General features: G+C 38.0%; 1 protein-coding gene across 1 annotated transcript; it reads left to right on the top strand.

Moving 5' to 3' along the window:
* The first annotated feature begins 883 nt into the window (after positions 1-883).
* LOC134839441 (uncharacterized) lies at positions 884-11,833 on the top strand. The gene is made up of 10 exons (XM_063854989.1): positions 884-1,908; positions 2,122-2,320; positions 2,632-2,816; positions 6,941-7,261; positions 7,465-8,381; positions 8,572-9,346; positions 9,531-9,696; positions 9,965-10,266; positions 10,674-11,003; positions 11,102-11,833. The coding sequence occupies exons 1-10, from the start codon at positions 1,119-1,121 to the stop codon at positions 11,395-11,397; spliced, it is 4,281 nt and encodes a 1,426-aa protein (XP_063711059.1). The 5' UTR covers positions 884-1,118; the 3' UTR covers positions 11,398-11,833.
* Positions 11,834-18,911: the final 7,078 nt, after the last annotated feature.

Raw genomic sequence — 18,911 nt, 5'->3', positions numbered from 1 at the left:
GTCATTTAAAAAATTTTGTAGTCTCAAAGTTTAACGCATTCAGTTTTTCCAGTAGCGTTATCGGTCACATTTTTGCTTGTGTATGCGATTGGCAACTTCGTCTCTGTTTAAAAATGTTCTTCCTTGGTTGAATCACCAGGAAAATATTTTGATCACATAGTCCATCGCAAAATTTTTTGCCAGGGTGGAGTACCTATGATGCTACTTTAAATTTCTTAGAAGAAAGCAGTGTGTTTACATTTTTACCGTTGAAATTTCTACCTTCATACAATTAAACGAAATTTATATTTGTTTCCCGTATAATTCTTGACATTTTTCTTAATTATCCCAAACTTGCTGACTATTGAGAAGAAGGTTTTGGTGTTTTGTTTGAGTATTTTTAAGAGTAATGATCGTAGTAAAGACTCATATAGGTCATGCTGATTTTTTTTTCTAAGGAAAAAGTCTCAAAATATTGATGCACTAAGTTTCTATGCACTTTTTGAGTTCAATTGAAATCAATCTGCTGAGAGTGACGTAAATAGCACTCTCCAAAAATGAAGGTGCAAATGGCGCAAAAATTCGTGAACGATTTCTAGTTTCGAAAGTGGAATTTAATTTTTAGATTTCTACCGGAATAAGAACTTTGTTGATCCAGTTTTCTCAAGTTGGCTTAATGTTATCAAAAAAGTGCCAATCATAAATCGTTCTAGAAATTCAAAGAGCTTAAAGGGTATCTATATTTTTTTTGAAATTCGAAAGTTGAGATTTTTTCAACCAAGTCAGTGTTTTTTTTGTTTACTTGCGTTCATTACTCTGTTGCAATCTTGGATTGGCTATGTTTCTGTCTAAATGTACATTTATTCGGGTACAAATGTGAAGAGACGATAGTTAGTTTTCCTTAAACGCTTCCATAGATCATTTGTGCCTCCAGAGTCGAATAATTCTATGGTTTCATATTTATTGCAATGCTGAACTTTGCACTAGGTTGATGCCTGTTTTTCTCTTTTCAGAACTCATGTCTCTGCATCTTTCATCCTACTGCCTTTGTCTATCAGTATATTCATAGATATCTGTAACGCTTGTGATGCATGCCTTAGTTTAGTTATACAATTATAATAAGCGAATCTTCATTAACTATGGATGTTTCTTCGTCTACAGTTCCCGACAGCTCGCACGAACGAAGCGCAGCAACATCTACCAATGGCGCTTTAAGTGTTCTCAATCTGACCAATCAAAATTTGAGAAAAATTTTACTGCCTGATGATGCCGCGAACGGAGTTGTGAAAAAAGTGATGCTGGACAAAAACCAGATCATCAAAATTGAGAACCTTGAAATTCTTGCCAATACGTTAGAGCAATTATCAGTGGCGTCCAATAGATTAGTTAGATTAGTAGGTCTGTCAACGCTCATAAATTTGAAAGTTTTGAATGTTCCTCATAACAGCATTGCAGTTATAGAAGGACTGAACCAATTGAAAAATCTGGTTTGGCTGAATTTGAGCAATAATAACATCAAGTCACTGGACGGGGTGAGTCATAACACGAATTTAACTTATCTGGACCTGTCTCATAATAACTTGACGGCGCTTAGTGCAGACGTGAAATCGTTGACCCGACTCAAAACTTTGATGTTGCAGGGTAACTTAATAAATTCTCTCTCAACAGCGCCTCAATGCTTGCCTATGAGCATAACGACACTCTCCCTAGCCGAAAACGAAGTCTCAGACCTCTGCCATTTCTGCTACTTGTCATGTTTGCCAAAATTGGAACAATTGACTGTTCACAAGAACCCCTGTGTTGAGTTTTGTCTGAATAAACTGGACTATAGACCTTATATCCTAAATTGGTGTCTGAATTTGAGCATGTTAGATTCGTCACCAGTTACGCACAGAGAGAGCTTAAAAGCTGAATGGCTCTACACACAAGGTTGGTTTTCTTCGCGATACTAACTTTTGATAGTGGTCTCTATCAGTTCTGGTTAATCCAACCAACGGAAAAATGATTTAAAATAATTGAAGATTGCACTGCGTATGTGCAGCTTCATGACCAGAACCTGGAAAAAATAATAAAATTTGTTTGAAGTTTAATTATTCAGAGCAAATTTTTTGAAATGGCCAATGTGTAGCTAATGATATTTAGGAAAGGGTCGAAAGTTCCGACCGGGAGAAATGAACACGTTAATTGATTATCTGAAAACTCACTGTCCCCTGAACAGTTCTGATCCACAGTCGGAACCAGAAGAGAACAGCGAAGACATCAGATTGTCGAGAGTGCTGAACAAACAGCTGAAGTACCAGAAACAATTACACAGCAACACTGCTTCGTCCAATACATCAAGGTAGAATTTCCCTTATTAAATAAGATGAACAGTTTCAGCACCAGGTTTGTTATTTTGTTTTGAACATGGTCGATGATAACTTTAAATTGTTTTGTATGTTTTTAGACGCACAAATTTCATTTTTCACGTTCGGTTTTTTTTCTCATTCAATAAATTAAAATCGGGCTTGATATATTTAAGTGGTTTGAGTTAAAATTGATTGAAGCTTTTCAGGGCATATATTTTATTTATTCATTTCTTTGTTTATGATTTATTTATGTGTTTATTTATTTATTTACTTTTATACAAATCGACACCATTGCCTTCTCTAGGGCCGAAATGGGAGGTGGAGACCGAGGTGTTTACAGGGTATCTGAAAGTGCAGTGGCTATAAACGGGGATAGGAGAGTGGACGCGACACAGAATTCGCTGGACGAGTTCTCCACTTTAACTGTGGCTCCCTTTGCAAAAAGAGCTCCTGTGCGGAATGACGAAAGCCTAAAGCGTCAACAGGAAGGTATGCTCAACCGTTAGGGAATATTTGCTCGCTTATTTTTGTTCCGACCACTAAGAGTTGGGAGGAACTTTGTCTTATGGTTGTTGTTAGTTTTTTACAAATGCGAGCGTAGTCTAATAGTATTAGACTACGCGTAGACTCAAATTTTTTTCCAACCTAAGTCGCAAATAAAAGTGCTCATTTGGAGGTACTTTTGCTATAACTACGATCTGTAGCATTGGAATTTTCATGGTATCTCTTTGTTACTTACTTGGTGGCTAGTGTTAGACGCGTTTGCAAGCCATCGTGGTACAGATGGAAGGACTTGAGACTCCTATTCCAGAAGTACGAGGTTCGATGCGCACTTAGCATTTGTTTCATTTATATTTGGTTGTTTTTTACTGCACAGCGTTTGCAATTTATCAGTATCTGTAGCTGTTTTTTTTCGTGTCTAGTGTTACGGGAGTTTAAATGGACCGTGGCGAAGTTGCGAGAACGTGAGACTCCAAACCTCGAGGTCACAGCTTCAATCCCACACATTTCAAAAGTTCTAAAAGTTCGAGACTTATTTATACCTTTCTTATTTTTTTTGTTTGAGCTGATTTTGTCGTTTTCTTGCTTTTGTTGGCGAAGCGCAGCATAGCTTCTGTGCTTAAACGTTTTAACCTGATTTTGCATGGACGAAAAATTGTCGAGTAATATCGATCTATCCATCTATTATATATTTAAATGCGGGCTTCACTATCTCGCCATGTTTAAGCTTTTTCAACGTATTATTTTTGCATGTTTAACGAAAGGATTTTTTCATGTTTGAGCTGCATCGTATATTGCAATGGCTAAGAACTTTTTGCGATTTTCCAGTTTGAATTCAGTGTTCATTTAACCGAATATAAGCAGACCAATAGTGGGATGCTGTCCGGGTTTCCCAGGTTGCAAATTTGGCCTCCAAATATGAATGCCCAAATCCTTTAAGTGTACGAGATACGACGATTTTTGTGATTTTTTCAAAAGTTTTCAGAAAATTCAAATTAAAAAATAATATACAAATTTGAATTTCCCAACCCTGTAATTGGGTGCCCTCACAGTACTCTCAAGGATTGCGAGTATTGCCCCAAATGTGACTGCTCAAGTCTTTGTAGTTTTCGAGATATAACGTACTTTATGATTTCTTCTTAATTTGGATTTCTCAATTTTTTAATTGGATACCATTATGGTACTCTTAGGAGTTCTCTGTTGCAAATCTTGCGTGCAAATGCGACTGCACAAATGCACCAAGATATGTTTTGCACCGAGATATGTTTCGTTCTGTTTTTTTTTAAATTGTTCAAAAAACTTAGATATAAAAAATTCCACAAAATTTGAAGTTCTTATCTCTAAAGCTTTGTCAGTGTACTCGTTGCGAATTTTGCCTCCAAGTATGACTGCTCAAATCCTTGTAGTTTTCAGAAAACTTGATATTATTATTTTTTAAATTTTGAATTTCTCAAACCTGTAGTTGGGGGCTGTCAGAGTACTCTCGGGGGTTGCGAATCTTGCCTCCAAATGCGACTGCTCAGTTTCTTTTAGTTTCCGAGATGTGACGTTTTTTATGTCAGTTTTAATTTTTTCAAAGAAATTATATATAAAAAGCTTCACAAAAGATAATGGTTTTTTTTAAATTTGAAAATTGCCAACCCTGTAATTCGGTGCTGTTAGAATAAACTCACTGGATGCAGAACTTGTTTCCAGTATATGTGGTTTTTTTCGAGTTGCTAATATTCGAAGCTCCGCCTTTCGTTTTTGAAAAACAGCTCTAACATTGTCAAGCACAATGAATTTTTCAAGCAATCTGAACATTTGTTCGTCGTGCATTACGTAGCAATTTTACTCGTGTAGCCATATTAACATATTAAAAAATTATAAAATAAGTCTTATAACAGTAAAATTTTCATACAAGTAATGAAAACATTAAAAAGGAATGTGGCGGCAAGTGTTGGACTGTGGCAAGTGTTGGAAATTACAAAAGAATGTGGCGGCAAGTGGTGCACGGAATCCAGGAGTATAACGTATAGCTGAGATTTTTGAAAAAAAAATGACATTTTGTTTTTTATTTCCTTTACTGGCGCCTTTTTAATGTCGTTTTTTTTTTGCTGTGAGCCAGCTAGCTCTCTTACCGTTGCGTATAACTTTCAAATTGGATAAGTCTGATGTAATTGGGTTATTTTTCTAGGCTTTGAGAGTTATTTTCAGATTTTTATATGCTCTTTTTCGGGGCAATTGTTTGTAATTTTGCTATAATTTTTTTGAAGTTTTACATTTTTTGTTCATTTTGATCTGATACAATAGCAAGTAGCTTTTAGGGCCTTTTTTATCCCCGATTGTTCCTGTTGGATATGCAAATTGTTTGGCTGCAAGATTCAATGAACAGTTTGGTTTTGAGAAAGAACTGAATGGATATAAGCCCGAGTCCTTCTTTTGTTTCAGGTAATTGATTTCTTTAATTGTTGAGTGAAATTTTCTTGATTTGTTAGCCTAAGATTTCTTCGAAACTCATTCAGGTTTTTCTTTTTCCGTTTGAAACTCATTATTTTTTTTGTACTTTTGGCGCTTAATTTTGTATCGCAAGTGGTGCGAAGCTCAGCTTCGTCTCTGTGTTTTCAAACTTACCAGCCCTGATTTAGTAATTTTTATCAATGTTTTTAAAAAGTTTAATTGCTTTAAATGGTGTCGGCTTATATCATATTGGCTTTATCACCTAATATTGCGTTGCTTGAAAGAAAAATCAATTTTTATGCTTTGTGTTTCTCGAGAGTGAGGGGGAATTTCAAAACTTCATAGCTCGAAATTTGTATGACAACAGTTTTGTTTTCGGCTCAGTTGGTGTCTTAATTACAGATTCATAAATTTCCGCTTTTTTTCGAAAATTCCTTCAAATCGGACATAGATTCTATCTACGTTTTTTTCTCATGTTTTTTTTCTACTTGCTGACTTCGTCTCGTTTTCTGTTCGCTAGCTTATTTGCGTAGTATCTATGTTTGTGTAGTATCGGCTGTGGTGCGAAGCTCCGCTTTGGATATTTGTTTGAAATCGATATAAATTAATTTATTAAAGGAAAGCTATTTATCTTTTCCAGTAACCGAATTGCAAGTGGCGCGAGAAATATGTATCTTGTTATACTGAATGTATTTGCAAAATTTTATCTGTCTTGTCACTTTATTCGCATCTTGAGTTTGTATCCTACTTTGGGACACCGTCTATTGTTTATCAATAATTTTTAATTTTTTCATTGATTACTTCGGGTAATGGTTTGGTTTCGGCATACATTGCCCCTTGAATTCCACAACATATCGAAAAAAAATTTCAAGTCGGAATCTGATAGAATCCAAGACAAATGCTTAAGCACTAAATGCTAAATCTGAGTTTTGGCTAGCGAGCAAAAATTTGAAATTCAGTGGCAAAGTGCATGCTTGTTTTCGATTCCGCAGGTAAATGCATTTTGGCAGTTGGAGCAAATTGAAGCGAAATGTCGCCGGATTTCACTGTTGTTCAGTTGATTCCGCAATCGATTTGCTCTTTTTCAGCATTTTTTTCTGTAGTTCAATAATCAATTTTGTGGAAGCCTGTCAAAAAATTAACAAATTGACTGCGGAATCTACTGACTAACAGTGGAATCCGGCGACAAAAGGAAAAACTAACTACAGAATCTACTGACAAAATTGTGGAGTCCAGCGATATGTTACGGAATCCACATCAATGGTCAATAAACGCTTGTCACAGGAATCCAATGACCAAAATATGTTGCCGGCATTTTGTGTGGTCATCATTAATTTGTGGAAATAACTGAAAAAAGTCTCTTACACTCGCAAAAGATGATGTGTGTGTTTGTGTGTGTGCGTGTTTGTGTGCGTGAGTGTTTGTGTGCGGGTGTGCGTGTGTGTGTGGAGGAGAATCCAGACACCTGAAACCACAAATATGTGCTTTGCTATAAAAACGAGCTTGGCGCACTAATGTGTTTGTTCATGGTGTTCTAATAGAGTATCAACGACTGGCGGATTGTTATCTAACTATTTGTTGCAGTTGCTATCTAGAATACTGAGCTGCTAGCAGTTGAAAAAAAGGCTTACATAGCTTTTTTTCTTGAGCGAAATTGTCTTGTTCTGTCTTAGGCACACCAAAAAGAAACGATGCTGAAGCAAGTTCAGTACAACCCTCAAGCAATATTCAATCTTCAACTACTCATCGACCAGGATTACCTGCCAATCACGGCCATTCTTCACAGTCAAGACAATTTCTCAGTCATGTAGATGACGAGGAAATCGAGGAGGAACTGGACTTGAGTGACGCTGGATTATCTGCTGGCTCATCTCTACTGGTGTCATCCAGTTTTCTCCTACCAGCTCAAAGTCCGCCCGCTATCCCATTGGCAGAGATTGAATCGAATGTGAGAAACTCGAGACAGACTACGCTTGCTGCCACATCCAATCTAGGTACGTAAGGAAACTCTTTGATTTTGAAACAATCTATAAAACAATAAAAGAGATTGTTTTATAGATTGTTTCAAAATCATTCTCTTTTCGGTACCCCTTGTCATTGACATTATCCGAAATAGAAGTTTTGCCAGAAGATCGAATAGTTTCCGAATGCAGTCCTCACTTGGGTAGGGTAATCAGCAACCATGGTTCTTTTTTAGACGAAGTGTCATTTTCGGAGTTAATGCCCGGGCCAGACCTCCCTCCTGTCCCAGCTCCAGCTCACACTTCTCCCAATGACGTCATATCTATCATACGAGCATCGCCTACACCTGCAAATCAACAGAAGCAAACATCAAGTATAGTATCGGACTTAGTAACACACAATAACAAAGAATCAAGCAACCGACAAGTTCGTTCATCTAGAGATATGCGCGTTAAACCGAATCGAAGCGAGGTACGAATATCAAATGAATGCCAAAGCCCTGTGCAAATACAGTTTGGCAATCGTATTAGAAACGCTAATAGTACTTCAGGTCGACTTCATTTACCATCCGATAACGCTTTATTAGCTCTACTTACTGAAGCTGCGGTTATCATTCAAGCTAACTGGCGCGGGTACCTTTACCGAAAATCGAATTGGACTACAATAAGATTGACCAAAAATTTAGCAAGTTTGCGAATTCAAGTCCGACATTTAACCGAAGAAATTAACAATAGCAGGAGTTTTCAAGCTATCACTCTCCAACTTTTCTCGAAGATCATTTCACAGAAAAGTGTTGCGACTCAGAGTAATAAACAAACATTGAATGAAACCTCAACACTACAACTGGACGCTGATAACACCAATGGGAGAAAAAACCGAAACGTGGAGCCTGCATTAAAAGATACATTAAATGCACTGCGTGATGAGTTTTCTAGAATGTCATGTCAGTTCACGTCTGGAAACGGAGATTCTCAGATGACTGAGGCAAATGACACTTCAACTAGTTCGCTGAGAGTAATGTCGCTCACTGAAGAGGATCTGAGTCATTGGGGTTTGGATGATCATTTGACCCAGCCGGACGAGGAAAATGGAAATGGCGTTGAGGAAGGTACAGGGAGTGTGCATGATGATACATTCACAGAATCAGAACAGGTTGGCATCAAATTGTTGACTGAATTTTCAGATTTAGTTTAAACGACTAGATATATAATTTAAAAACTAAGTCAATGAAAGCGGCATGATTTTTTAAAAATTGTATTTAAAATAGAGATCGAAACGATTCGGTTACGCACGACTCGGTTATAAATAAATACTAGATTGAAATCATATACTTTATATTAAGGTTGACCTCCTTTCTGCTTCTGCCCTCCTGTCGCCAACTGCAGTTAACGCTCCCACCAACGTCCGAGTGAAGATCAAAGACAACTCGTCCCTTCTAATTTCCTGGAAACACCCGGAACCCAACACAGGGACAATGGGAAGCCCTTTGGAGAATCTCGGTTACCCTCAAGTGTCAGTGCTAAGTTATAAGTTGGTAGTCGACGGGGTCCCGAGAGGCGTGGTTTCAGCCGCGAAAACAAACGCGGTCATTCAGGGTCTGGATGTGAACAAGCAACAGTTTTCTGTCACTGTCAGAGCAGTAACGGCACTGGGCGAATCAGCGGACTCTTTTCCCCCAATTCAAGTTGGAGTCTCGCAAGAGCAGAGTTCAACTAAACATACACTTTTAAATATCAAAACAACAAAAACGCAAGATGACATTCTGTTAAATGTTATGGAAAATGTGAATGAGCTATCATTGAAGGATAATAATGCTACTGAGCAGGAACCTCTTATGAAGTTTTCAACCATCTTGAAAGATACAATCGCATTTGAAGGAGAAGAGGTTATACTTAAAGTCAGCTTAAGTGATGAAGTTAATAGTGAAGATATAAAATCAGTGTCTTGGTTGATGAACGAAATTTGTATCAAAGATGATCACCGCTTATGTCAGGTTCAAAGCGGCGTGAACAGCTTCGAATTACACTTGAACGATTGTAAGTTATCGGACGACGGAAGCATATCATGTGTCGTAGAAAGTTTGGATAGACGGAAGATTTCTTCATTTTGTCGTTTAGGTAAGGATTGAATATTTTTTTAAACTACATTTTTTGTTAAAAGAAAAATGTCAAGTTTTGAGTTACCGAAAATAAAATTCAAGTTTGTCCAGAGTGAATAATTTTTTGTTATTTGTGCCAAAATGGCAGAAATTTTCACATTTTTTGTCATTAATTATTTCGCATCTTTTTTCTACCTGTTTAGAAGTCAAGCCATCTGATAATGACAAGATAGAAAAACAAACGCATTTATCGAAGTCAATTCATTCGATCTCTGATGTCCAGAGTCCGTGTAACAGTCCGAAGTTGTCGAGGTCTCAGCTGCCAGCATTCTCTACAGAATTAAGCACTTCCCTCATTAGCAAATATAGGTTAGATCAGTTAGTTATTTTTGTTGTTGACGAATGCTTTTTTTTACAATCGTGAAATCATCTTGATAAAGCGCAGGAAAAAAAAGATGTTTAACCGGCTGCGTTCCCCATATCATTTTGTGATTTAACTCTATTGCGCGCAGATTTGTGTCTTGTTATGTTGAATATACAATTTGTAGTACTAAATATTTCGCAATGAGCATTTTTGTCAGGCTTTTATGATCTTAGCTCGTCTTATCTGGATATGATGAGTCTTCTTATATTCTAGATCGCTGGTCAGCTTAAATCGGTCTGGTGATTCGAATATAGACCGAAATGTCGAGCAGCAGACAGAAACAACTATCAAAGCTTGCACTAATGAAGGTGAACCCGAGCAAACCTTGGAACAGGAGGAAAACGACCAAAAGGAGGAACAGGAAATAAGCTCGAATACTACCGAGCTGAAAAGAGACTCGACTCAAACTAGCTCTGCTGGTGTAGATGTGTCAGTTAGTCGACTGACTACTAGAGTAGTTCCTATGCCTCAAAGGAGCAAGTCGCCTCCTCTGAGGAGCACAACCTCCAGTCGAGGTTCGTTAAATATATCTTAGCTATTTTTCCTTTTCCCCACCTGCAAATTTTTATAATTGAAATTACTGTTCACATTGTCGGATTTTTATGAAAATTGACATGCAGACTAATTAGGCTATCACAAACATATTTAAGCTTGTAAAACACCTCGATATACCAGAAAAATGATGCTCGTGTAAGGTGTGGGGGAAAAGTCTATAGATTTATGAAAGGCGTGCTTTAATTAAGAAAAAATCGTAGATGATATAAGTAGAGCAAATGCAGTGAAACTTAGTATCATTCGATTAATAGGAAACTTGTTTGATTGGAGCAACTGTCCAGTTAACTGTATTTTAGTTTTTGAGGAAGCTTTGGTACTAAGCTAGTGTCATGAATTCGGGTAGAACTGGTCTTATTTGTTAATATAGGCGTTGCTTCGAATGGAGTTACAACAGAAGACCACAAATGCACAACAAATGAAAGATCAAACTGGCGGCAGTACTCGTCTTCGGTGACTACTGAACTAGCGACTGACGTCACCCAATCGATATCTATTTCGGCATCCCCAGCCAATACATTACACAGTGGAAGTAGCTGCACGACTCAAAGTAACAATGATGATAGCAGTAGCACTCAGTCTGGTCAAAGTAGTCCTAGTACGAAAGAAACGACAGAGGCAATTGACGTTGCATCCAAAACTGTCCATGAGGTCAAGGTCAACAACCGTGACCAAAAGGACGAAACCGTAGGGAGTGAAGGTAAGAATAATTTTAACTTATATTGTCAGGAGGGTGGGGTTTTTTTTGGGAAAAGACAGGTCATTTTGCATATTTGATAATTCCTGATGTATCTTTAGACTCATCGGAATCGAAGGTAGCCACTTTGACAGCAATTGAAAATTTACAAGAAGAAGTCAGTACAAACAGCCCTCAGAAAGCTGCACCTCATTGTCGAAACACTGCAATTATACCAAATTTTTTTGCCAGTTCGCCTCTGAGTGATGAAAAGCCGAAGATGAATAAAACGTTTACGAAAAGCACACCAACTTTTGTTGGAATTGGAAGCTTGGGATTGTCCAAGGAACCGGCACGGTACGCCAAAATGAAAAGGACTCGGTATTTTTCACATTTGGTCAAAGATGCCCCCTACTAAACAATGAATTTGAACTCCAGGCTAACATAATTTGATGAGTTTTTTTTTTAAATATCATTTTGAAATGAATTGCGTGCTTGAAATTTATCAAATTTGCTCCTTATTCTGAACCCATCTGTCAAAATGGTTGCTAGATAAAAAGCTTATACCAAATTTCATTTTTAAGCGTAATGAACGTAGTGAGTACTTTCATATAGGTCATAGTGATTTTTTTTCAGGAAATTTGTTGGCGCTAAGTTTTGATTTTTCGCGGTTTGACTTTTGATTTTTATTTTTAAATTCAGTTCATTTCCTTTGTTAAAAGGAAGGCAAACTCCACTATCGAACAGTAAAAGTATAAGGTCCCGAAAAACGTGATCGACTTCTAGTTTGGGAAGGTCAGATTTCCCAGCGGAATAAAAAATTTATCTATTGTTCAGGAAATTCAAGAAGCTTAATGGGCATGTATTTTTTTCTTTAAGATTTAAAAGTTGAGCTTTTTTGTTTCTTTGCATTCATTACTCTTTTCCAACTTCCAGTTGGCTATGTTGTTTATTGCAAATTTGGAGCAATTGAAGTCGTGACTCAAAATAATGAAGTTTTCCGATGGTTTCTAGAACGACCCGACCTACTAACGCTTTAAAGATTGTGCCACTAATGAAGTTAATCACCAATATTGTTTGTCTTGTAACTGAATTGTGTTTTTGTTTTCTCTCTATTTCTCAAGTGTGTTCTCTCCAAGTTGTCTAAAATGAATCAAGCGCTGTGCAGTTGTAAATATGTATGTATGTAGAAGTGTTACTATTGAGAGTTGATTGAATTCAAGTGTTTTACAGGCTTTTTCTTACCGGGAATAATTGACCAGAGAAAATTCCGGATCTGTTCCTCCCGCCGCTATGATACCTAGTAACGAATCCCCCCCCCTTTCTTTTTGCAAATCAGTCAAAACAGGCTGACTAAATTAATTTTCTCCCGAAGGACTAAGCTATCCCAAAGCTAGCATTGAGAAGGCCCAATTTTGGTCAAATTTCCTGCGTCGAGAGCGAAATTTTGATAAACGGGCCAAAAATGCGGTTTTAGTCACTTGGGCGGAAAATTTAAAGAACAACTTGATGAGTTTGGAGAAAAAATTTATTAATTTATCGTTTACTCATATCGGCGCAGAAATTTCAGTTGCGAAAACTAGTTTTTCCACAAATTCGCCGTTCAAGACGCTCATTGATTGAAGGAACTTTTCCTTTTCCTTGCGATAATTCTTTTCGATTGCGGGTTATAGCTTGCATCAGGATTTCACTTGAGTCCCTGTGGGCAAAACTTCGAAGTTTTACACGTTATTTAACGTTAAATGACGTCTAGTGGTTTAGTTTAATTCTAACGTTAAATTAAGTGTAGCACTCTTTCGTTACCTGTAACGGTTACACGTTAGGACCAAATAGGCGCTAATTGCTCTCTGACCAAACGTGATTTAACGTTCGAAATTAACATTATTTAACGTTAAGTTGGGTTATATGAGGAGGTTAAGTTGAATGAACTAGTTTTCAAACGCTACACCTAATCTAAGGTAATTTAACATTAGGTCCAGGTTAGTTTGGTCAAAATGTAAACAAGCTCTTAGCGCTACACCTAATTTAACGTTAAGTTAGGTTAAATGTCTTCAAAACTCTGCACGTGATTTAACGTTAAGTTGGGTTAAATGAAGTTTAACTTAGGTTGAAATATGAAGATCCGTTTAACGTTACTTAAGATTAAAGTAATTTTTCAAAAATGATCCGTAAACCTTGTTTAAGCTAATTTAACGTTGAACAATTATAAGCAGATCATCATGTTTTAACTCAATTCAACAAGTTGAACTAATTTAAAATATGATGGTCTGCTCATAGTTGCTTAACGTTGCGAAATCAGAAAGATGAATCATGGAATGCACGATTACGAAAGGAAAATGCGAAATGAGTTTGAGTTTTGAGAAGATTTTCAGAGGCAGTTGAGTTCATTGTTGAGATTCTGGTATTTCTTCATCATCATCAAAACCAGAATTAGGCACCACTATTGCATCTTGGCGGCACTGACCGGAGCGGTTGCCTGGCGAGCTTGAAGATGATGAGCGACCTCTCGACCCGCGTCGGGGATATGGTACTGTTGGAATGGTTGGTTGAGGGTGCGCCGAAGAACATGGCTCAATTCTGCTGTAACCTAACCACGCCTGATTAAAACCCTCCACTGTTGCACTGGTGTCATGGTTTGGGGATGCGTCGTGGAAGCTGAAACACAAACACCATTGATTAACTCAAAAACATAACTTAACGTTAACTTCCGTTAAAATGCGATTTTTGCACTAGACACAAGAACGTTAACTAACTTACAATGACACTGCAGCGTTTAAACCAAGATGAATAGGATGCCATCATCTGCGAAAGAGAGTTTCCCCTTTTCCCCTCTGTTGAGTAACACAACGCGATCTGGTCACTCATTATCGTCATGAAAGACTCAGTCTTCCAAGACGGACACAGGCCCTTACTCAGATCGAATAGCTGCAGCCCTTTTCTGAAACATATTATATGTTTACAACAAATAACAGGCATTGGTTGGAAGGGGGTGATTTCAAACAAAAGTTTCTGTAAAAGTTACTACTGGTTAACATCAAATAACGTTAAGAAAGGTGTAGACAAAATTTATGTGTGGAAAAAGGTGACCATATAATTGAACTTGAGCCACTGACACCATTTGAAGCACTTGACATACTCATGCAGATTAGATGTTCCAGTGCGACCGCATCCTGTACCAGAAACTTTTGGAGTAGCGTCTCTATAGATTTTATTTGTGTTTGCCTGTTCAAGTTTGTATTGACTGCAACATCCACTTTGCGCTAAAACATAAATTAACGTTAAAAAGCGTTAACGAGGTATAATATCCGATGAGGAGTCAGCTGCACCTGAACAGAACTTGAAATGCGAGCTCCTTTATCGTCCAGGACCACGACTTCCTCGACTTGTTTGGCCCTCTCCTTTACGGGACTCGTTTTCCAGGACGTCCCATCAGAGAAAAGATTCAGCCCGCCATCGCTGATTGCGGAAGTAATCAAGATTGGTGCAGCTGTTTGTATCTAAAACGAGTAACAAATTAAGTCGGACACCAAAAAAAACGCCTCATCATAACACCTGACTTAACGTCAAATAAGATTTAACAATGGTAAAACAAATGTTGGAGGTCATTTTAACACCTGAATTAAGTTAAGCAAGGATTAACAACGGTAAACAAAAAAACTTTGGAGGTCAGAACAACACCCGACTTAACGTTAAACAAGATATACCAACAGTAAAAAAATTTTTTTAAGGTTAACTCACTTAATTAGAAGTCAGAGCGGGAATGTCTAGGAGAAAACAGTTCGCGGACTTGTTGATGGTCGACTGAACTTGCTTCCTTATTGTTGGATCATTGATCTGAAAAGACTGTATCTGAGTATACTGAGGAGAACCGGCGCCCAGACCACCCTCATCAGCAGTAGAAGAATCAGCAGTACCACCTTCATCATCAAGAGCATCACCTCGATCGCTTTTAGTTGAGTCCCTTGTTGCGACGTCTTCCAGATACTTTTCCACCAAGCTCAGCTGTGGAAAGTTCTTGTCTGAGGATCAGTAGTCATTACTCCTCTTCCATTTCAAAATCACTGCCGCACCAGTCTCCAGTAGTTTCTTAACTAGAATTTGTGGCGGATATTGCGCCTCTCTGATCAAGAAGGGGGCGAATACATTTAACTCAACGTTATTTTCCTTTGCTTAAAGTTAAAAAGCGTCTACGAAGGTTAAGAGATAAGCTATCATGGAAACTTTTTAAAACGTTGGCTAACGTTAAACAGCGTGTAAAAATTACATAATACAAGGTACAATAAACAGCTGTAACCAGCTAAAGACTCACGGAACAAGGTACAGAAGAACAAGTGGAAAGTGTTTACAGTTTGTCTGGAGTCAGCCAGGTTTTCACGGTGACTCTCGCTGAGATGCTGTCCCTGTCGGTTCTGACACTGGCACTGTCTTGTTTTGATGAGTTTTGGTGAGATTGGAAGATTGAATTGAGTTTGACTGAAATGTGAAACACGCCCGATCAAATGATGCTGAAGGTTGACGCTACACGAATTTTTGCCACTGCCGCAAGAGGGCGAGGCAGTTTTTCCTGATTTACCTTGTGTGAACGTTAAATCACGTGTAACAAAGTTTCCTTGATGCTGCGTTTTTCCCACAGCCGCAATATTTGTCACGGCCGCAAGAAGGTGACGCAATTTTACCTGATTTATTTTTGTTGAACGTTAAATGACGTTAGATCATGTGTAACAAAGTTTCATTAATCTTGGGGTTTTTGTTTCGGTTCGCATTAACTTTAAATCGGACTTGCTAATACACGTAACTTAACGTGGTTTAACGTTGAACAACAAGTATACATGATGACGTTCATTTATGTTTGGCCAAGTTAGACAAAATACTTTGGTTCAACTTGGTTTCTGTAAACGTTTTAACCTAATTTAACGGTAAGCTAATTGTAGATACGTTAAACGAAACAAGTTCAATGGTTAAATGATCAATCTAACTTGACGTTAAATATGGTGTAAACAGAATGGTTACGTAGCAGTGTTTAGACAACCGCGTATTCTTACTCGTCATTAAGCTGACAAAAACTGTAATAACCAACCAGAATCGAGACAAGGAAGAAATTAAAAAATAATTTTTTATATATTCAGAGTTTGCTTTCACCTTATTTTGATTAGTTAGTACTTGTTTTCTGCTTACTGACGAGTAGTAATTTGCAGTTGTCTGAATACATACCACACTCCAATTATACTAATTAGTTCTACTTGGTTTCTGCTATCAGTTTAACCTTGTTTAACGTTAAATAACGTGTAAATTGATTAAGCACTATTAACGTTGTTAATAGTGTTTAACGTTGTTTAAGTTTAACGAGTTTATTTTAAAGTTAAGTTAGGGTACGTTAGGTGTAGCGGGACCCGAGTTTTCTTTTCTGTCCGCATAATCGGGAAATCACTACGCTTGACTGTACCATATTTGTTAATATAAAACTAACTCAGTTATAGAAAATTCAGAAACCGCCCGCTAGAGGGCTCACAATTTTTAACCTATATTAACATTGTTCAAAATAAACTAACGGTAAGTAAGGAGTAGCAAAACATCAATATGTTACAAAACAACAAAACCTTAAAATTGCTTTCAGACTTCAGTCAGTCCAGCAAAACATGCTCATGCATTAACATGATTACTTGCAAGATTCTAGAATCTAGCTTCAAAATGCCCCGTGACAAACGCAAATAGCTGTGAATCAAGCAAAATTTCGAAGATGTTTGGCTTAACCTCATCGTGCTTTTATCACACACAAATTCTACGGCTTGATTTGTTATCTTTTTTCGAATTTGTAAATTTATAGGTTGAAGTCGGTTAAAGGAAGCTCAGTTCAGATTACACTGCTTGACGTTAGTTAACGTTAATTCAGGTGTAGCAAACCTGATCGTTTTACTCCATTTAACGTTTAATTAGTTGTAAGCGCGTTAAGTATCGACAATTTCTGAAATCAGTGTTTAACGTAACTTCAAGTTAAATTAGGCGAGGCTAACTGACTGGGCTCAACTTTGTTTCCCGTAGTTAGTTTAACGTTGACTAAGGCTATGCTAGGTGCAAATACCTTCAATGAAATAAACTTCTGGGTTCCTTATTCAACCTAAACTTAACGTGTAGGCGTACTATTAGGCTCAAGTTCCCATTTAACGTTGAATAGGTTAAGATACGTTAAAACAACACAAATTTCGATGTTAACTAGTTAACTTACCTTAACGCTGAATTAGGTGTAGCCAGACTAATTAAGTCAACTTGACTTTCGTTTTAGGTTTAGCCTTAGTTAACTGTGCCATTCCCCCTGATGGCACACTCGAACCTTCCGACGCACGCCAAAAACAACGTTAAAGGGGTTGTCCATGAAGTTACAGTGAGAAGGAGGCTCAGAATGTTCAAAATTTTCAGAATGTTCCAAAATCTAGATTCGGACTGAACATTTCTGAGAAATGCGAAAAGCGGCCATTTTGACCTGAAATGCAGGGAAATACAACAGCTGAGCAAGACGGAAAATAGTCGATAAAATAAAGAGAATGTAGAAGATAAACGAAGCCTCTTGTCGTAATACAAAGGATAAGACAAGGTGCTTATTAGCAAAATACAGAGGAAAAGGAAGGTCCAGTGGGACATTCAGGACGGATCCGAACCCTCCGCTGCATCAGAAAAGGGGAGATAACAAAAATATCTCCGGGAGAGTACGGAACCAGAAGCCCGATGCCCAGAGACTTTTGACAAACATTAACGATGAAAAGCGGAGGAGAACCGGCGCCCAGACCACCCTCATCAGCAGTAGAAGAATCAGGAGCACCACCTTCATCATCAAGAGCATCACCTCGATTGCTGTTAGTTGAGTCCCATGTTGCGACGTCTTCCAGATACTTTTCCACCAAGCTCAGCTGTGGAAAGTTTTTGTCTGAGGATCAGTAGTCATTACTCATCAAGGAAACTTTGTTACACCACCTTCATCATCAAGAGCATCACCTCGATCGCTGTTAGTTGAGTCCCTTGTTGCGACGTCTTCCAGATACTTTTCCACCAAGCTCAGCTGTGGAAAGTTCTTGTCTGAGGATCAGTAGTCATTACTCCTCTTCCATTTCAAAATCACTGCCGCACCAGTCTCCAGTAGTTTCTTAGCTAGAATTTGTGGCGGATAATGCGCCTCTCTGATCAAGAAGGGGGCGAATACATGTAACTCAACGTTATTTTCCTTTGCTTAAAGTTAAAAAGCGTCCACGAAGGTTAAGAGATAAGCTATCATGGAAACTTTTTAAAACGTTGGCTAACGTTAAACAGCGTGTATAAAATTACATCATATAAGGTACAATAAACAGCTGTAACCAGCTAAAGACTCACGGAACAAGGTACAGAAGAACAAGTGGAAAGTACTTACAGTTTGTCTGGAGTCAGCCAGGTTTTCACGGTGACTCTCGCTGAGATGCTGTCCCTGTCGGTTCTGACACTGGCACTGTCATGTTTTGATGAGTTTTGGTGAGATTGGAAGATTGAATTGAGTTTGACTGAAATGTGAAACACGCCCGATCAAATCATGCTGAAGATTGACGCTACACGAATTTTTGCCACTGCCGCAAGAGGGCGAGGCAATTTTTCCTGATTTACCTTGTGTGAACGTTAAATCACGTGTAACAATGTTTTCTTGATCCTGCGTTTTTCCCACGCCGCAATATTTGTCACGGCCACAAAAGGGTGACGCAATTTTACCTGGTTTACTTTTGTTGAACGTTAAATGACGTTAGATCATGTGTAACAAAGTTTCATTAATCTTGGGGTTTTTGTTTCGGTTCGCATTAACTTTAAATCGGACTTGCTAATACACGTAACTTAACGTGGTTTAACGTTGAACAACAAGTATACATGATGACGTTCCTTTATGTTTGGCCAAGTTAGACAAAAAACTTTGGCTTAACT

This window comes from Symsagittifera roscoffensis, chromosome 2 (assembly GCF_963678635.1).
Source record: "Symsagittifera roscoffensis chromosome 2, txSymRosc1.1, whole genome shotgun sequence".
NCBI lineage: Eukaryota > Metazoa > Xenacoelomorpha > Acoela > Convolutidae > Symsagittifera > Symsagittifera roscoffensis.
The sequence above is the reverse complement of the archived record's forward strand: the minus strand, read 5'-3'. Positions and strand labels throughout refer to the sequence as shown.

What these genes read in the sequence shown, in the direction of transcription:
- LOC134839441 (XM_063854989.1), top strand. Translation starts at nt 1,119, where the DNA reads ATGGATGTTTCTTCGTCTACAGTTCCCGACAGCTCGCACGAACGAAGC. An exon ending in CATTCACAGAATCAGAACAG is followed by an intron (nt 8,382 to 8,571) that starts GTTGGCATCAAA and finishes CTTTATATTAAG; the next exon opens with GTTGACCTCCTTTCTGCTTC. An exon ending in CGAAACCGTAGGGAGTGAAG is followed by an intron (nt 11,004 to 11,101) that starts GTAAGAATAATT and finishes ATGTATCTTTAG; the next exon opens with ACTCATCGGAATCGAAGGTA.